This window comes from Daphnia pulex, chromosome 12, assembly GCF_021134715.1.
Source record: "Daphnia pulex isolate KAP4 chromosome 12, ASM2113471v1".
Lineage (NCBI taxonomy): Eukaryota > Metazoa > Arthropoda > Branchiopoda > Diplostraca > Daphniidae > Daphnia > Daphnia pulex.
Window position 1 is genome coordinate 1,719,383 of NC_060028.1, and position 16,157 is coordinate 1,735,539.

Consider the following 16,157-nt stretch of genomic DNA (forward strand, 5'->3'; position numbering starts at 1 on the left):
TTCAATTGAATTTTTTCTTTTAAATCTTTCAACGAAAAAATAAAAATATAAACGCGCATGAACCCTTCCTCCGCATTTGTTATAATTTGTTCTATTTTTCCTAATCAGTAATAAGATGTCATATGTCAGAAATCATAATTTCACTTTTGTTAATAATAAGATGTCACAATTGGCACATGTCAGAAATTGTATCATTAATCCAAGAATTGTATTAAAAATAGAAGAGAACTGGTGGGTTGGTCGGATAAAGGATTGATCTGTTGAGCTGCTCCGGAGAGGTTCCGAGTTCGATCCCACCTAGAGGATCAAAATCAAATATTGAGACTACCTCATGACAGCATACTGTGGTTCGCCACGCCACCGAATGATGACGTGGTGAACCATGGATCAAGATTCCTCGGGTCAAGATTCGTATGGGTCAAGATTCCAGCCTCCGTAATATGGAGGACCGGTGGGGGAGTCGGATGATGATTAACTATCCGACGCTTCGGTAGAGATAATTGGTTCCACTAGGTGGCGTTGGCATAATACCAGGTTCTCAATCCAGTGAACCAAATTTCACTTTTGTCTAGGTGGAATTGTATGGCAAAGGCGTGAAATTGTATTTGACTTTATTTAATTTTTTTTTTAGTAATCTTCTTAATCAACAACAACAACAACTGGAACAACAACGCTATTACAACCCACCCACCTTGGTGGAAAACATAGAAAAATGGGTGAAGATGACGCGACAAGAAACAAACTGTTGAACATTTCCCACGGACGGACAGGACAGCAAGGCCAGCAAGCAGCAGCAGCACATGGCCATTATCCTGCCAGAGAACTATAATGCGATGCATATGCGCAGCAGGCCAGTCTCAGCCACTTTCACTCTCGTCGACTTGATTAAGATATGCCAAACATTTTTTTTTCTTTTTCTTTTTTTGGAAATTGCCAAGCAACTGGGCAGGGATTCGTCCTGAAATTTTTCAGCCGAAAAACACAACAACAATGCGCGTGTACCCCGTCATCACCATAAATCTCGACGGCCCCCTTTCGTCCGGATTGAAGAATCGGTGTCGGTGAGTTCGTGACCAAACGAGCGCAGCGTGAAACCGCTCACAAAAAAACAAAAGCGATTTGAATAATAAATTTTTCGCCAAGTACAGTTATATTCATTCACTATACCCAAAACAAGGGAAACAAAATGTTCGTGCGAGATTTAAATATATCGAGGGAAAAAAAACAAAAAAACAAACGAAATTTAAATTTTTAAAAATAAAATAAAATTTGACGAAAAGCAACTGGTTGTCCGAAAGTTTTGAAGGGGTGAAAAACCAAAAGTCTGGCGCGGTAGATTATTACGTTTAGCGCACAGCAATTAGCGGCCTGCACCGCCAGCGCATCGCGGAACACTTGAAAGGAATACAAGACACAAAGCGACGGAGGGGTGCGGCTGGAAAAGCATCTGGTTGCCATAACAACCCTCCTAGCTGCTGCTCTTTTACAGCTAGCGCCAACCGTTTGCGCGAGTTCTAACACACAACCGCGCGCACAAAAAGTCGCTTATATATAATAAAATACAAACGGACATAATAATGTACGATATTCTACACGCTTTGCCAGAGTTTTTCTTTTTCCGTATATACGCGCATTAAATGGGCCTATAAATTTCCAGCTCCGAGTTTTAAAAACTTGACTCTCTCATGACGAAAAAGATTTGCTTTGTCCATCTCCGCCAGTGAGAGAGAGATGCTAACATATAGAGAAAAAAAGAGTCTCCTGTTTCTTTTTTTTTTCAAAAACTTCTAGGCGACGTGAAACCCGATCTTTCACGCTTTCCTTTCTCTCATTTCCTTTCAAATGGCCAGGGGAAAAAGAAGAGGGACAAAAAAAGTTGGAATTAAAATAAATTTTCATTTTGAAATTGATAAAATGGTTATGTAACAGCATGCGTGTCTATCCTTTTTAAATGGCCACATTTATACCATGTTCAACTTTAAATTCTTAACAAAAAAATTATTTTTCAGCCGCCGGAATAAACATCCAGGCGGCTGTCATCTATAGACAGTCCCATATGCAAATCAAATAGATTCAAATTTTTTTTTTGGCTTAATAATAATAATATCCCGCCGATATACACACACGAAAAAGGAAAAGAATAAAAATTGATGAACCAAATGAACTTTTACGGCCAGCAATAGCCCACAGGGCTGATGAAAACTCATCCGGAATATTATATATATAATACAAAGTGGTTGGAGGGTGAAGACTTGGCGACACGATGGCAGCGCAGCACTTATATTCATCAAAGTATATTGTCGCGTCTCGTTTCTTTTTGTTTGAAAAAAAACAAAAACACATCAGACGGCCAGGCTGTGTGACGCCGAAAAAATAAAAGCGCTCAAAGCTCAAAGATATTTAGACCTGGAAAAATGAACGTTTGGGGGGGAAAGACGAGAGATGAGATGATCGTTGTTAAAATATAATGGGGCGACTGTCTCTGCTGTGTTGATGCTGAACTGATGCCCATTGCCTTCTTATATTTTCTTCTTCCCTTTCGAATGTTATTGCTTCAACTCGAATTTCCCCCTAGAACTTTTTTTTTTCTTTTAAAAAAGCTGGAACAGCTTCACAGAAAAATATAACCATGCAGGCCAACTAGGGCGGGGTTTTTTGTATATAGGCTTCAACATTTGACTGTATACAAGACACACGTCGAGTGTTTTACAACCCTCGCCCTTTCACCCCCACAGTCTCTCCCCTTACTTTTGGTGGGGGGTTGAAAAATATATAAGGAAACGCCCTCATCATATCAGCATTATCGTTATGGTCATTATTCATAGAGGCAAAAAATATATGTCTATCGGCTACAGAGATCTATTTAGACAAACGTGTGTCGAGCGCACATGTCAGGAGAGCAGTCATCGGCCCGTGGATGACGTATACGAATTTATATTTTAGCCGCCAGCGCAAAGTTATTTGATTCGTCCAACTTCTGGATTTCTCGTTCCAGCAATCGCCGGACCATCATGCAGATAAGGCGGTTCTAAAGCCACAAAGACAAACAAGTACGTCTGCTGTAATCATCAAGGGACATTCTTTTCGTGTTCAAAAGAGAAAAAAAAGCCCGGTAAAAATGTCGAGGTTTGAACATACATCATTAACTATTTAGCGCGGGGTATTCAAAATTATTAGAATTGAAATTTTCTGACCTGTTGGGAGTGTGGACTGACTGCTGCTGCTGTCTTGCATTAGAGCCTGCTGGCTGGCTATCCTATAGATGTGTGTGGTGGCCATCTGGTCACAAGTGTTGAGCCTGGGTGTGAGAATTCAATGGAACACAGTACGGGGCAATGTGTTTGACTTGTCAGCGCCCTTTTTTATTTTTGTAGAAAAAATATTTCGGGGGTTTAATTTCTTAATAAAAAGAAAACGTTTGTTTGACGGATGTCATCGGCCTTTTTACACAGCAACACTCGCTCTATATATTTGAATAGCCCGCTCTTATCTATATCTAGCCTATTGGTAGTAGTACATTTCCTGGCCGTCTATACTACACACACAAAAGTTTACATAAATAATAATATCTCGTCTTTTAAATGATGATGGACATGAGAGAGCATTTCAAATGTTTATACGTCTCTCTAAAAAACTGATTGATGTTTATGTATTTCGACTATATATATACATGATGAGTTGACGGCCAATGAGATAATATACAGTCAAACGGGTGCGAATGTAAACTGGCGGACATCATCATATAGCTAGTGTTGAAATGCCGATTTTGATCTTTTGGCGTCTCATGTCAGCTGGGCCAAGTGCGTATATAAAGGGGGGGATATCCATCACCCAGAATGTAATATATAGCCTACAGGGCTTTTGACGTAAGAGTGTGAGCAAGATAATAATGTTATTATATATATACAGCACAGTGCGCACCGAACCGAAATTCTAAGGATAGAAGGAAATAAGATGGATGGAAAGACCCCCAGTTGTTATATACGCGCATATAAATCTGCCGAGTGCTGTTCTGCGCCTACATATGCAATATGCAGATGGAAGAGAAAACTAGGGTGATGAAACTCGATCGCGTCATCATCCCTTAACTTTCCATCTCTTGAATCGGATTGTGACTACCAATAAATAATAAATTTAAAGGACATTTAATGTCGTTTATAAAAAAAAATATTAAATTAAAAAGGTTTTTTTCGTTCAGGGTTCATCATCTCTCATACCGGTCTATTACAGCAGTAGCCAACCTTCGAGTACTACGGCGTACAAGAATGTCCCACGTCTTACGATGATAATCGATCCGACTTGCCCCAACGAATTTATCTCAAATTTTTTGTTAATTTTAATATGCCGCGCATATCAATTGTTAGTAGTTAGTTGGTGTTGGTTAGTAATTAGTAGTAGTTGTTGGTGTTAGTTAGTAATGAGTAGTAGTTAGCAGTAGTAAGGGTTAGTACATACATAGTTATATTATATACAGGGCGATATGGGGAACATGTAATGTAGAGGAGGGAGGGGGGACAATGTGGCGGAATTGGGAATCGAACCCGGGACATTTGAACACAACACTAGATGCTATAACCATTATACCATGATCGCATATCCTGATCAAACTATTTCCGGAAGTAGATCAGGTCTTAAAAAAGAATTGGCTTAGATCATAATAATTTTTTGTTATGATTTAATATCTCCACATAGCGTAGTGGTATAGACTTCACCTGGCACGCCGGAGTCCAGGGTTCAAATCCCATCAAAGACATTTTTATTTGAGTCATCATCTCATTCAACTATTTTCGCAACTTTTGCATGATAAGAAAGAGCGAAAGCATACACCTACTCAGGTTCGATTTTATTCTATTTACTCTCTTCTTCGAAACCAGAGTCATCCTGTGGTTGCAGCAGCATTGCAGAAGGAAATAGCATAGGTCTTATTCTTTTATGTTTGTTTTTTAAAACCTTGCTAGCGCAGCGCAGGTAGAAGAAGCTGACAATTTTATTTCTTCCGCGTTCGACTGGTTTGTTTCGCCATCTATGGGCAACAACAGGCCATTCATCATCGAAATGAAAAACCCCAGGGAAAAAAAAAATAAGTAAAAATAAAATAAATAACAAATTTCCTGTTTGAAAATTTCTCGTTATAAATTGCCTTTGAACCTGAAAGTGCGGAGAGATGACCCTTCGTTCTCAAATGTTGGTGGTGATGTACAACTGGAATCTTCTTATACACTATCGCCATCAACCGACACTTCCTCTCGGTTGCCGAGAGCTATTTAGGCCAGCAGCGCGCGGTCCAGCATAGAGCCAAGATGGAAATAAAGTTCAATAGGTCGATTGCGATTGCGATTGGCTTGTATTATTATTATCATATTTATACACATGTAAACAGTTACAGCAGTCACTGGGCGATTCTCCGCTGCTGCTGCAGCTGCTGCTGGCGCAATAATAAATTTTTGAAATTTAATTATTTCTTTAATCTTTTGATGAGTGTGACGATGTGTTATTGAACATTTTGGTCCGGCTATAGTCCACACGGCGTTCATATTCGCGCTGGACGGAGGAGGTCGTCAGTGAACGACATTCTTACGCCAGGGGCAGTCACCATGAAATTATCGGTGAGTAACATCTTTTTTATTTTTAACTCTAATTTGAATTTCTTGAGAAAAAATTTGAAAACTTTTGATGACGTGACATTTTCTTTCACATGGAATTTTTCGCCAGTTTTTCGTGTTTCTTGTCGGTTGGATCGCTGCGATCCAGTCGTCCGTTTTGCCACCGTCATCAATCAACGCTGCCAAAGGTGCTGATGCAATTTACCAATTAAAATTTGAAAATGTATAACATTTAAAATAATTTGATGATTATAGAAGTTGAAGTGGCCGAGCAGGAAAGGCCGAGCATTCGCCTCTTACCCGACGAATCCGACAAGATTTTCAAAACTGGCGTCACATTCCAAATCATCTGCGAAGCCGATTTCAATCTCGACTGGAAACTGCCCAGCATCTTGGAGACCCGAGATTACGTAATCCACAACAAATCTCCCCCACAAAAAATCCAATTCCAATTTTAATTTGTCTATAAATAAAGGGAGTCGTCCTGAAGAACGAGCTGGAAGATCGCATCTCCATCGAGGACATTCAACTTTACGACGTCGAAGATGAGTCGGCCAATCGCGACGGACTATTCGCTTATCCTTATCGGTCCATCCTGACGGTGTCGGAGGCCAGTTACACGGACACCGGCTATTACGCCTGTCACAATCGCGACAACGACGACGGCGATGACGGCATCAGGACCTACATTTTCGTCGAAGGCGAGTTGCTATTTTCCTTTTTATTTTAAATTAAAATTTGAATTAACAACTGGCGCCATTTTTGAATCTCCCAATTTTGAACAGACGAGGACAATCTGATTGTGCAACACAGACAAGTGATGATGTTTTCGCAGAGATTGTCCCGCTACTCGGTCATCGTTCCGTGTAAACCGTCTCATCCCGACATTGAGATGTCGGTCATGATCGACAAGGACACCAAAGTACATATCAATTTAATATTCAAATTGGAATTTTTTAAAAATTTATTTTGGCGGGTTATTTGAAATAGGCGGATTGGGTGTACGACCCTCACGTCGGATTCTACGTCGATAACGATTTCCTCAACTCGGCGGCCAACAGTAATTTGCCCGTGTACCGGTGCTTGGCCCGCCACCCAAAAGGATTCGAGGCCGATAATCCCGTCTACATCTGGCAGCCATTCAAACCACGTACGTTCCATCCTATCCTAAAATTAATTAACATCTTCCGGAGAGATCTTACACTCTCTTATTAATTTAGTCATTGCGATGGAGTCGGACGTGCTGATCCAGATGCCCACCAGACGACTTGTCGTCAGTTCTCACTTCCAGCTCAATTGTTCCACCACATTTTACCAGAGCCAAAATTTAACCGTCGAATTATTCTGGATGGTCCCTCAACTTCAAGGCATCGACGTGAGTTTTTGTTACCCATCAAATTAAATTTTTTTAGAGGCTCAATCAGTTGAAAAATTGAAACGACAGGGCAGGAGAGTTCGGTCGGAGAAAGTCGTTTTGAACGCGACGCCGAGAGGTGGAAAGAAGCGGACGACGGTGAGGTCCTCCCTGCGAGTCGTCAACGCCACCCTGGACGACAGCGGTTTGTACATGTGCGCCAGCCACCAAAGCTCCAAAGAAACCAGCACGATGGAATGGGCCGAAGTGTTTGTCAACATCCATCGTATACAAAAAAAAAATTTAATTCATTTAAAATGATTAATTTAATTTAATTATTTGGTGATTGCAATCACAGATAAAGAAGATGAATCGTTTCTACTGGTATCGACGCCGTACAACGACGGCCCACGAGATGTGGAGGCCGGCAAAACGGCGACGTTCGTCGTCTACGTCGACGCCCGCCCGGACCCCGCCGTCGACTGGTACAAGGACAACGAAGCGGAGCCGATCAGGCCGTCGTCCAAATACGTCGTCCACCGCAGTTGGGGCAAAACTTACCTGAAGATCAGAGACGCAACGGTGGCCGACAACGGTGTCTACCGTCTAGTCGCCACTTCCGGCAAGCAGCGCAAGAGCGTCAACTTCACTCTCGTTGTCGATGAACGTAAAATTTGAATTAACATTTTCTACCCGATTCATTTAAAAAAATAACGATTGACGTAAACATAGAGCGGCCGCAAGCGATGATGATGAGCTGGCGCTATTCCTTCGAACTCGTTTCGCCACTTTTCTGGATCAATTCTCAGCCGCCCATCGTCGGATTCTCGTTCCTTCAGTGTCGGCCTCCGCTCCCGTGTCAGACGTTCACCCGTCGATCCAGCGAAAATGTAATTCCATCCATTTTAATTAAATAAGGTGTTTGATTTTAATTTGATTTTCAGGATGAAACCGTTTGGGATGTCGATACTTCCCGGCAAATCGATCGCAAAGGCCACATCGTCCTGGAACCGTTGACGATTTACATTAAAAGCGTCGTGGAAGGTGAGTGATCCTAATTAATTATCCTGTCGAATCAATTCGAATTTGAATTGATCAATTTAATATAAAGATTCAACTAACGAGACGGGCAACGAGCCGGAACGGTTCTTCTATTTGGGTTGGGTCGTCAACACGTTTTACAACACCAACGGCAGCGGTTTGTGGCTGTGGACCCAAGCGGATGGAACAACTCTTCCGCTCGACTTATCCAATCCGCCTTCAGGTTTTATTCAGTTTAAAATAATTGTATTAAAATATACGTGATAATTAAAAAATGACCTGCGGGAAGCAGGTTTCAATATTTCTAAAAGGCATTGCTTAGATAAAAGGGGATACTGTTACAGAATTAAAGGAATCAACACGAATTCGGATCAACTCGGTCACAGTGTCGTGGCCGGAGAAGTTTTCACCTGGACGTTTCACTCCTCGGCGGACGGGTCCCGCATTGCCATTCCCATCCAGATTCAAGGTAATATTTTCTAATGGCTAATTGTTTAAAGAATTTCAATTCAAATTTTATTGGCGGGGAATTTCAAAGATGCGCGAGAGCCGGTGATCATCAAGAGCAGCGATTCGACGGTGTCAGTTGAACAAGGGAAATCGACAGAACTTTTTTGTCTGGCCGACGGCCTGCCCAGTCCGGGTTATCAGTGGCTGTTGAACGGGGATCCTGTTCCGGATGAATGGATCGAACCGACGGCCGACGGAGTTCGATTGAAAATTCTAGCGGCCGACAGCTCCGTGAACGGTGGCGTTTACACTTGCCGTTTCGATAACGTCGCCGGCACCACTGAACAGAGTTTCAATCTTCAAATTTTATAATTAATATTATTACATATATCTAGAATCCCCCCTTCTTCTTACACACGTATGCATGACACTTTCTTGTAAATAGATATTATCACACTAAATTGGGAAACGAGAATCACACGCTAAATTTGATGTGACAACGGTTTTGGCTACTACATATCCACATTTTATGCCACGTCCGAAATCGGAATTCAAATTCACTAACTGACCCAATAAAAATGACGGTAAAAAAAAATTTAATTACCATTCAAATGAGTTAATTTTATTCAAAATCGAGCAAAAAATAATAGACTTTAAAGAACAGGAAAATTGAATTTAAAAAATGACCATTTACATGATGAGATCCATATAGAGAGGAACGCTGTTTGAAAATCGCAGATCACAACATGGATGCCAAATGTCAAAATGTTTGTGGAAAATAAAAAGAATCAAATTAAGAGTCCGGTGGGTGAGTCGGATAAGCCTCCGGGTGATAATTGAAGCACGGTTGTGAGTTGTCCCGTAGGTCGTGAGTTATCAACTCTCCGGGATAACAAGGTTATTACTTTACTTCAAAGTTCAAACACTATATTCTTCCCTCGACGTTACAGAAAGATTTTCATTTCTACACTTCAACTTTAACTACATTCTATGCAGACTGTGCTGAAATTGTACAGTACAATGCAAATATTAAAAAAAAACAAAAAAAATATTATGAATAAGGTAATAGATCCCCGATTAAATGTCACAGCGCCTCTAGCGGCCTGACGGTTCTGGTACACGGTACGGACGCGGTACACCCAGCCGTCAGAAAGGGGAAGGGTTATTCCAGCCGTCAGATAGGGGGAGGGCACACCCGGACGTCACAGCGCCTCTAGCGGCCTGACGGTTCTGGAAAGGGTAGGGTCCGGGAAGGATAGGGTCCGTACACCCAGCCGTCAGAAAGGGGTAGGGTAGCTCCAGCCGTCAGATGTAGAGACAAGAGAGGGGAGCCCCCAACCGTCAGCCGTCAGAGCGCCCCTAGCGGCCTGACGGTACAATAGACTCGACCGTTACGATCACCTAACGTGCCATCCTCAATTTTGCCAAGTGTAAAATTAAATAGGCTAGATTACCTGTAAATTTAAACAAGCATAATAACCATGAAAAACTTGGGGAATTCAAGCTGGAATTACCAGTTTAACTTTCATGATGGAAAACGTCGAATTTTCTCTTGAAAGTCTGAATCTAATGGCTTGCCAATGAAGACACGCGCCATCTGGTGGACCAAACAATAAGTTTTATCACGTGATTTATCACGTGACTGGCAGTTTCACAATATTTTCCCCTGAGACTGTTCTGGTTGAATAGGCCATAGGGTCCTTGCATGAATAAGGGATTCCTTTGAAACAAATATCATTAGAATCAGTTTTTCACGTTGATTCTCATGGTATTTTTTTTTTTATTTTTAAAATAATAATTTCCTCCCGTAATCTCACTTAAAAGTTGAGTTAGGCTCCCCCCATTTTAAAACGGACCCCACGCCATTTTTGGTGGGTGGTCCTTAAAATGGGATAAATTTCCCCCCTTTTTACCCTTTTCGTCTTTCGCCTTTCGGCCCTAAGGGCAAAAGAGGGGGTACAGGCAGCACGAAAAAGGGTGAAAAGGGGGGAAATTTGACAATCAGCGTGAAAAACTGATTCTAATGATATTTTTTTCAAAGGAATCCCTTATTAATGCAAGGAACCTATTCTTTCCCGCCAATGTTACTGAAACTCGTGATTTATTTTACATAAGTGTTCTCGTAAGATATTACAATTTATAAATTAAGATTAAACAATTTTATGATATTGTCACGGGCAGTTCTGTTGGGTTGCTGTCGCCGATCAGAAAGAGTGTTTTCCGCACTGTCACTGTCGTCACTACACTACTTCGACGACAGTGCCCATCACCCAATAAGTAACTACAAAGAGAACAAAAGATCTGACGAGGGATCAAGACAGTAAAAGACTAACTCCTGGTGGAAAGTGAAGCTGGATTATATAGGGAGAGGAACAAGGTGACCTACATACGTCTCAAGTCCGTCGTCGTCTTACACAATTATAATCACATTACATTTTATAAACAACGCACTTAAGATAGATTTCTACTTCCGACGACATTCCGTCGTTCCCCTTGTACGTTTTGTGCGCGACAATATGATGTTTAATCTGATAAAAACAATCCTATTTTAAGCGTAGGATAAGCAGGCATTACTTGTAAAATTCGTGTCGTGTGATAGTCGGATTCGGCACTGAAAGACATCATTGAAAAACGTTCGATTGAAAAAGTTCTGCAACCGAAGTCTCTTGAAGAAGCACTGACCTTTTCCAAGCACTTGTTCTGGATAAAGCTGCAAGTTGTGGAGGTCTTGCACAATAAAGGGCCTATAGCTACTGAAGAACCACCTGCTGTTGACAAAAGTTGTGTGGGTCAGGTAATGAAGCTTTTTATTTAAAAGTTGGGACATAATTAATATTGAAAATAAGCTTACTCTTTTGTAGGCTGCTCTGTTCCAGTAAAGATACACTATATGCTTAATTAAACTTGAGTCTAAAAGCCTGTAGTGGAAAATGCCGGCACATACTTGGCCACCAGGTCATAATAATCCTCCACCCCTAAGCTTGTTGTTCACATTCGTGTGAGGTTACCAGTAACTAATGAAACCAATTCACTTTTGCAACCTCTGCTCACTCAGTCATCACCATCACCTAATCCCGGTGACGTTGTCGCCGAAGAAGAAAAGCGAAAAAGGAGATTGGCTTGCCAACGAGAAGCTTACCATCAAGCCTCCTGGGGAAACTTAGACCTCATTAATCAATCAATTCCCTGGATGGTGCTGGATTTATCCCCGAAAAGGAGCTGGAACGCGTCAGGATTGACGGCCATTTTGCCATTAAATTAAAGGATCATCAAGTCAAAGGAATTAAGTTTATGTGGGATAACTGTTTTGAATCAGTCGAAAAATCAGAGAGAACGCTGGATCTGGATCCATTCTAGCCCATTGCATGGGACTAGGGAAAAGTCTGCAGGTGGTCACCATAGCACATACAGTGCTGAATAACAGACTTTGCCTGGTGTGTTCTTTATTCTGCTTTTAGCTTCAGATTAAAACAGTAATTGATTCATGATTTTTACTTCTTATTCTTAGGTGGACCGTGTGCTAGTAGTTTGCCCTGTAAGCACCATTTTCAATTGGATTAATGAGTTCAAGCTTTGGCTTCCAACATCTTCGGTCGTCAAGGTGTATGAAATGGTGAACAGCAAAGACAATCCCTCACGAATGGGCGTGCTACGCAGTTGGATGGAAAGTGGAGGAGTCATGGTTATAGGATATGAGATGTACCGTATTCTAACCGACAAAACCAACCCCAAGATTAATGTTGAAGACCGAGTAGTTATCACATTTTCTCTAGTCGATCCTGGGCCTGAGCTCGTCGTTTGCGATGAGGGGCACACACTAAAAAACGAAAAATCCGCTAGCAAGATTTCGACGCGACGAAGGATTACCTTAACTGGGACTCCAATACAGAATAATCTTCTTGAGTACCATGCTATGGTACAATTTGTGAAACCACTTTTGCTTGGGACTGCCGCACATTTCACTGATTTTTTTGCCAAACCCATAAATAACGGGCAGTCCGCCAGGGCTAGCGGATTTCCATGAGTTGGAACGGATCTGCACACATCCCAAGGCACTGACCGATACTCGAATTACCGATAACGAAGAAAATCATGAAACGGAAGCTCCTATCCAGCGCCGATCCAGCACCTGGTGGTCTCGACTGTTCAGAGACGAAGATATGTCGAGGATGGAACATAGCGCGAAAATTACTTTACTTGTCGATATTCTTCGCCGGTGCAAGATGAGCGGGGAGAAAGTCCTGGTTTTTAGCCAGTTTCTTCATACTTTGAATTTTATCGAGGAATTTCTCGCAGGCGAGGATGAAAGAAACAGAACGATCCCGGAAAACAACGAAGTAAGTTTGGTTTCCAGCAATCAGTAGGCCTACCAGTAATAATTTCTTCACAGCACGCCATTCACTCCATTCCAGACTATTTCTCATTTCCACTAAAGCTGGTGGCGTCGGGATAAATTTGGTAGTCGTAAACCGTGTCATTCTTTTTGACGCGTCGTGGAACCCGTCGCAGGATGTCCAAGTATCTTCCGCGTTTATCGGTGCGTAATTAATTTCTTTCCATGTAAACCCCTTCGGATGACGCGAATTTCTTTTTATTATTGCCTGCTCAAGTTTGGGTCAAACGAAACCATGCTTTGTTTATCGCTTCATCGCACAAGGGACAATTGAAGAGAAAATTTATGATCGACAAGTAATATGACAGTTCAGTAATGAATCATCACTGTTTGAATACTAATTTTTTTTGTTTTGAAATCTAGGTCACAAAGCAATCGCTATCATGCCGAGTGATCGATGAACATCAAATTAAACGTCATTTCAGTAAGGGGGACTTGAATAAGTTGTATACATACAATCCCAACAGTCACCTAAATCGACCATCTTCACCGAAGCCAAGAGACAGTCTGTTGGCTGACCTCGCCCTCGAAAGAAAGGACTGGCTTCTTGCTTTTCATGAACACTTCATTTTTAACATTTCTCATCGCTAGGTGGCAGTTCGGTATGTTTATTGTTTTGACACGAAGAGTCAAATTTCAACAAAGTTTTTGTCTGCTTAAAATTGCGTTTGAAAAAAATAAAATAAACTAGCGAAAATACGTTCGGCAATTTTTGTACATTTTGTATGACAATGAATTCCTTGAAAACTTAATCATTTTGCCAAACCCTCTTTCCACCGAGATTGTACGACAGTAATCAAATGATGAATAACAGATAATACAGCGCCAGGGTGAGCCTTTTCGAGGATGCTTGAGCCAGGGCCATTAAATCGTCTTTGTTGGTCTCTCTCTTGAACAACTCTTCCAAATATCTGCAATCCAGGCAACAGAATATTGCTTGACATGTTCATATTTTGAAAATACATTAACCTCTTCGACTTACTTATGTTAATCTTCCCAATGTTGCAGTGCTTCTGGTTCTTCATCATATCAGGGAATTGCAGTTTCATCAGGGCATCAGAGAACCATTCAAGAAGTATGTTTACTGCTTTGTTCAAAGTCTGTGACTGGACTTATGCATCTTCAAGCCGTTAACAACTGGTGTTTGAAGGTTTGGAAACATTATCCCAGTTGACTTCCAGTTCAGACACTTGGTTTTGAATGGTCTCTTTATCCTCATTCACTAGCGACTGCCATGATATCCTTTGCCTTTTTTGGACTTGCTCTGCCTTAGCAAATCAGCTATAAAGCTCTTCTTTAAATTCACTGTGTTGTTCTTACAATGCCATCACAGTGTCCAAATCTCCATGAGTGTGATCTTCAGCCTAATTTATGCAATTGGTTTTTCATAACCAGTCGACTAACACCTATGAAATCAAGCATATAGCCAACAAAGTGTAGAGTAAATTTAACTGTTTCTAAATTAAAGAAACTTACTTTAACAGCTTCCTCCATTGGCTAAAGAAGAGCAACCCTTCTTTTAAATGTTTCCTTCGGCAGTCAACTAGTTTGTTCTAATTGTGTTGCGAGTGTTGACCAGTGTTGCCTGTGAAAAAAAAAGTCTTGGATAGTTGACTGCGAACAAAAAGTTTTGGAGAATTCGCAGTCAATTATCCAAGACTTCACAGTCAACACTCGATAATATATTTAAATGTACTGGAGATCAAAATATTCCAAACGACAAATTTAATTCTAACTTACTTGGTTGGTTCAAAGCATATTGTATGAAAGAAGCATATCACATTGATCAGGCTGCAATATGCCAAAAGCCTTAGAGGCTTAGACTGTTTGTTACAGTCAATAATTAGCCGGCCAAAACACACAAGGACACAGGGGAGTATTCTATTTACCGTTTTCCAGGGGTAGAAAATATGCCGTATGACGTATGTCCGTATGGGTAGCCAGCGTGGGGTAGTCAGTGTCGAGGTAGCCAGTGTCGACCCCCCCCCCCGGGTAGTTAGTGTCGAAAGTAGCAGGTGTCGTTTTCGCGGTGAGTAGGGTTTTTTATTTTGTTGCGATATTGAATGATTGTGCGCTTACAACCGTTTTCATTGAAGATTTCTTTCTTCTAGATGGGCAGACCACAATAATAAAACTGCACACAAACGCGTGCAATGCAGTTACAAATCCACCCAGTCTTCGTTTCTGACTTGTATAATTTCAAACAAAGCTGGTGGCATCGGGATAAATTTGGTGTTCGTGAACCATGTCATTATTTTTTACGTATCGTGGAATCCTTGACAAAAGTGCTAAATTTTTGAATTTGTAAAAACTCCTGGACTGTATTATTAAAACCAAAGGGAGCTAGCATTGACCTTCCGGTGCATGTTGAAAATGATTTTGTTCCACAAGATATTCTTTAAATTTCCTGGACTGAATAGAAGGTAAGGTTGGAAGAACGAGCAGTTTTCGGGTGTTCTCTAGTAGATCCTTGGTCTGAGCTCGTCGTTTGTGATGAAGGGCACATACTAAAATTAACGAAAAATCCGCAGCTGCGATAGCGCTTAGTAACATCTCAACGCGAAGAAGAATTGTGTCAACTGGAACTATAATACAGAATAATCTTCTTGAGTAGGAGAGAGTTTGGTAAATTGGGACAGGTTTTTTATTAATGCTGTAGTAACTTCCGAATAAACCAATCGATTTGATTTATTTTCTTTTTTATGTTTTCTGTGCTTATTTCCATTCCCAGGAATTTTGTTGTTAATTTTAGAAGAAACGGTATATCCTGTACCGATTTTAAAGTTTTTGAAGAAATTGAGGGAGGAGCTTATGGCATTGGGTGAATTGGGACACTGGGGTGGGTGATGTGGGACAGGCTCAGTTTAGCCTTTTAAAACAACAGGATAAATATTAAAAAAAAAATAAAAACTATCCGTTTTTAACTATTTTTCCTCCCGCTGTCCCATTTGGCAAGCGTTCCATATCACTCTTCCCGCCCCTACTATGCTAAAGTAAAATTATGAAACCGTTTTTGATTGGGACTGTCGCACAGTTAATTGAATTTCTTGTGAAACACATAGGGCAGTCAGCCGATTCATTTGAATCTGATGTAAGAAAGTGATGAAACTTAGATCCCATGTGTTGCCCGAAATTCTCGATGGTAGATTATATATTTTTTAACTGCAATCTATAGAAAATTTGTCTAAATTCAGAAATCGTCCAACGATTTGATTCGTATATTTATGTCCTCATTCCTACCTCCAAATTACGAGAATGTTTTGTACTTGAAGATATTTGATTTGAAGAGGAAGCTTTACCAGCAGTATTTGTCGCT

The 16,157-nt window shown here is 41.0% G+C and overlaps 2 protein-coding genes across 5 annotated transcripts; both read left to right on the forward strand.

Annotated features, from left to right (window-relative positions):
• Positions 1-5,384: 5,384 nt before the first annotated feature.
• Positions 5,385-9,245, forward strand: LOC124209311 (hemicentin-1-like). Of its 4 annotated transcripts, none has more exons than XM_046607257.1 (15): positions 5,385-5,606; positions 5,713-5,791; positions 5,859-6,013; positions 6,079-6,304; positions 6,389-6,525; positions 6,594-6,753; positions 6,824-6,978; positions 7,048-7,243; positions 7,316-7,624; positions 7,690-7,847; positions 7,902-8,001; positions 8,069-8,221; positions 8,291-8,467; positions 8,537-9,032; positions 9,108-9,245. In XM_046607257.1, the coding sequence occupies exons 1-14, from the start codon at positions 5,595-5,597 to the stop codon at positions 8,818-8,820; spliced, it is 2,301 nt and encodes a 766-aa protein (XP_046463213.1). In that variant the 5' UTR covers positions 5,385-5,594; the 3' UTR covers positions 8,821-9,032; positions 9,108-9,245. The 4 variants fall into 4 exon arrangements, with proteins under 4 accessions (XP_046463213.1, XP_046463210.1, XP_046463211.1 ...); XM_046607254.1 differs by having other exon boundaries at positions 5,463-5,606; positions 8,288-8,467; XM_046607255.1 differs by having other exon boundaries at positions 5,463-5,606; positions 8,288-8,467; positions 9,113-9,245.
• Positions 9,246-11,959: 2,714 nt separating this feature from the next.
• LOC124209312 (switch 2-like) lies at positions 11,960-13,540 on the forward strand. The gene is made up of 4 exons (XM_046607258.1): positions 11,960-12,785; positions 12,861-12,985; positions 13,059-13,137; positions 13,205-13,540. The coding sequence occupies exons 1-4, from the start codon at positions 12,751-12,753 to the stop codon at positions 13,233-13,235; spliced, it is 270 nt and encodes an 89-aa protein (XP_046463214.1). The 5' UTR covers positions 11,960-12,750; the 3' UTR covers positions 13,236-13,540.
• The last annotated feature ends 2,617 nt before the right edge of the window (positions 13,541-16,157 follow it).

What these genes read in the sequence shown, in the direction of transcription:
- LOC124209311 (XM_046607254.1), top strand. An exon ending in ATCAATCAACGCTGCCAAAG is followed by an intron (nt 5,792 to 5,858) that starts GTGCTGATGCAA and finishes TGATGATTATAG; the next exon opens with AAGTTGAAGTGGCCGAGCAG. An exon ending in CATTCCCATCCAGATTCAAG is followed by an intron (nt 8,468 to 8,536) that starts GTAATATTTTCT and finishes GGAATTTCAAAG; the next exon opens with ATGCGCGAGAGCCGGTGATC.
- LOC124209312 (XM_046607258.1), top strand. Translation starts at nt 12,751, where the DNA reads ATGAAAGAAACAGAACGATCCCGGAAAACAACGAA. An exon ending in AGTATCTTCCGCGTTTATCG is followed by an intron (nt 12,986 to 13,058) that starts GTGCGTAATTAA and finishes TGCCTGCTCAAG; the next exon opens with TTTGGGTCAAACGAAACCAT. An exon ending in AGAAAATTTATGATCGACAA is followed by an intron (nt 13,138 to 13,204) that starts GTAATATGACAG and finishes TTTGAAATCTAG; the next exon opens with GTCACAAAGCAATCGCTATC.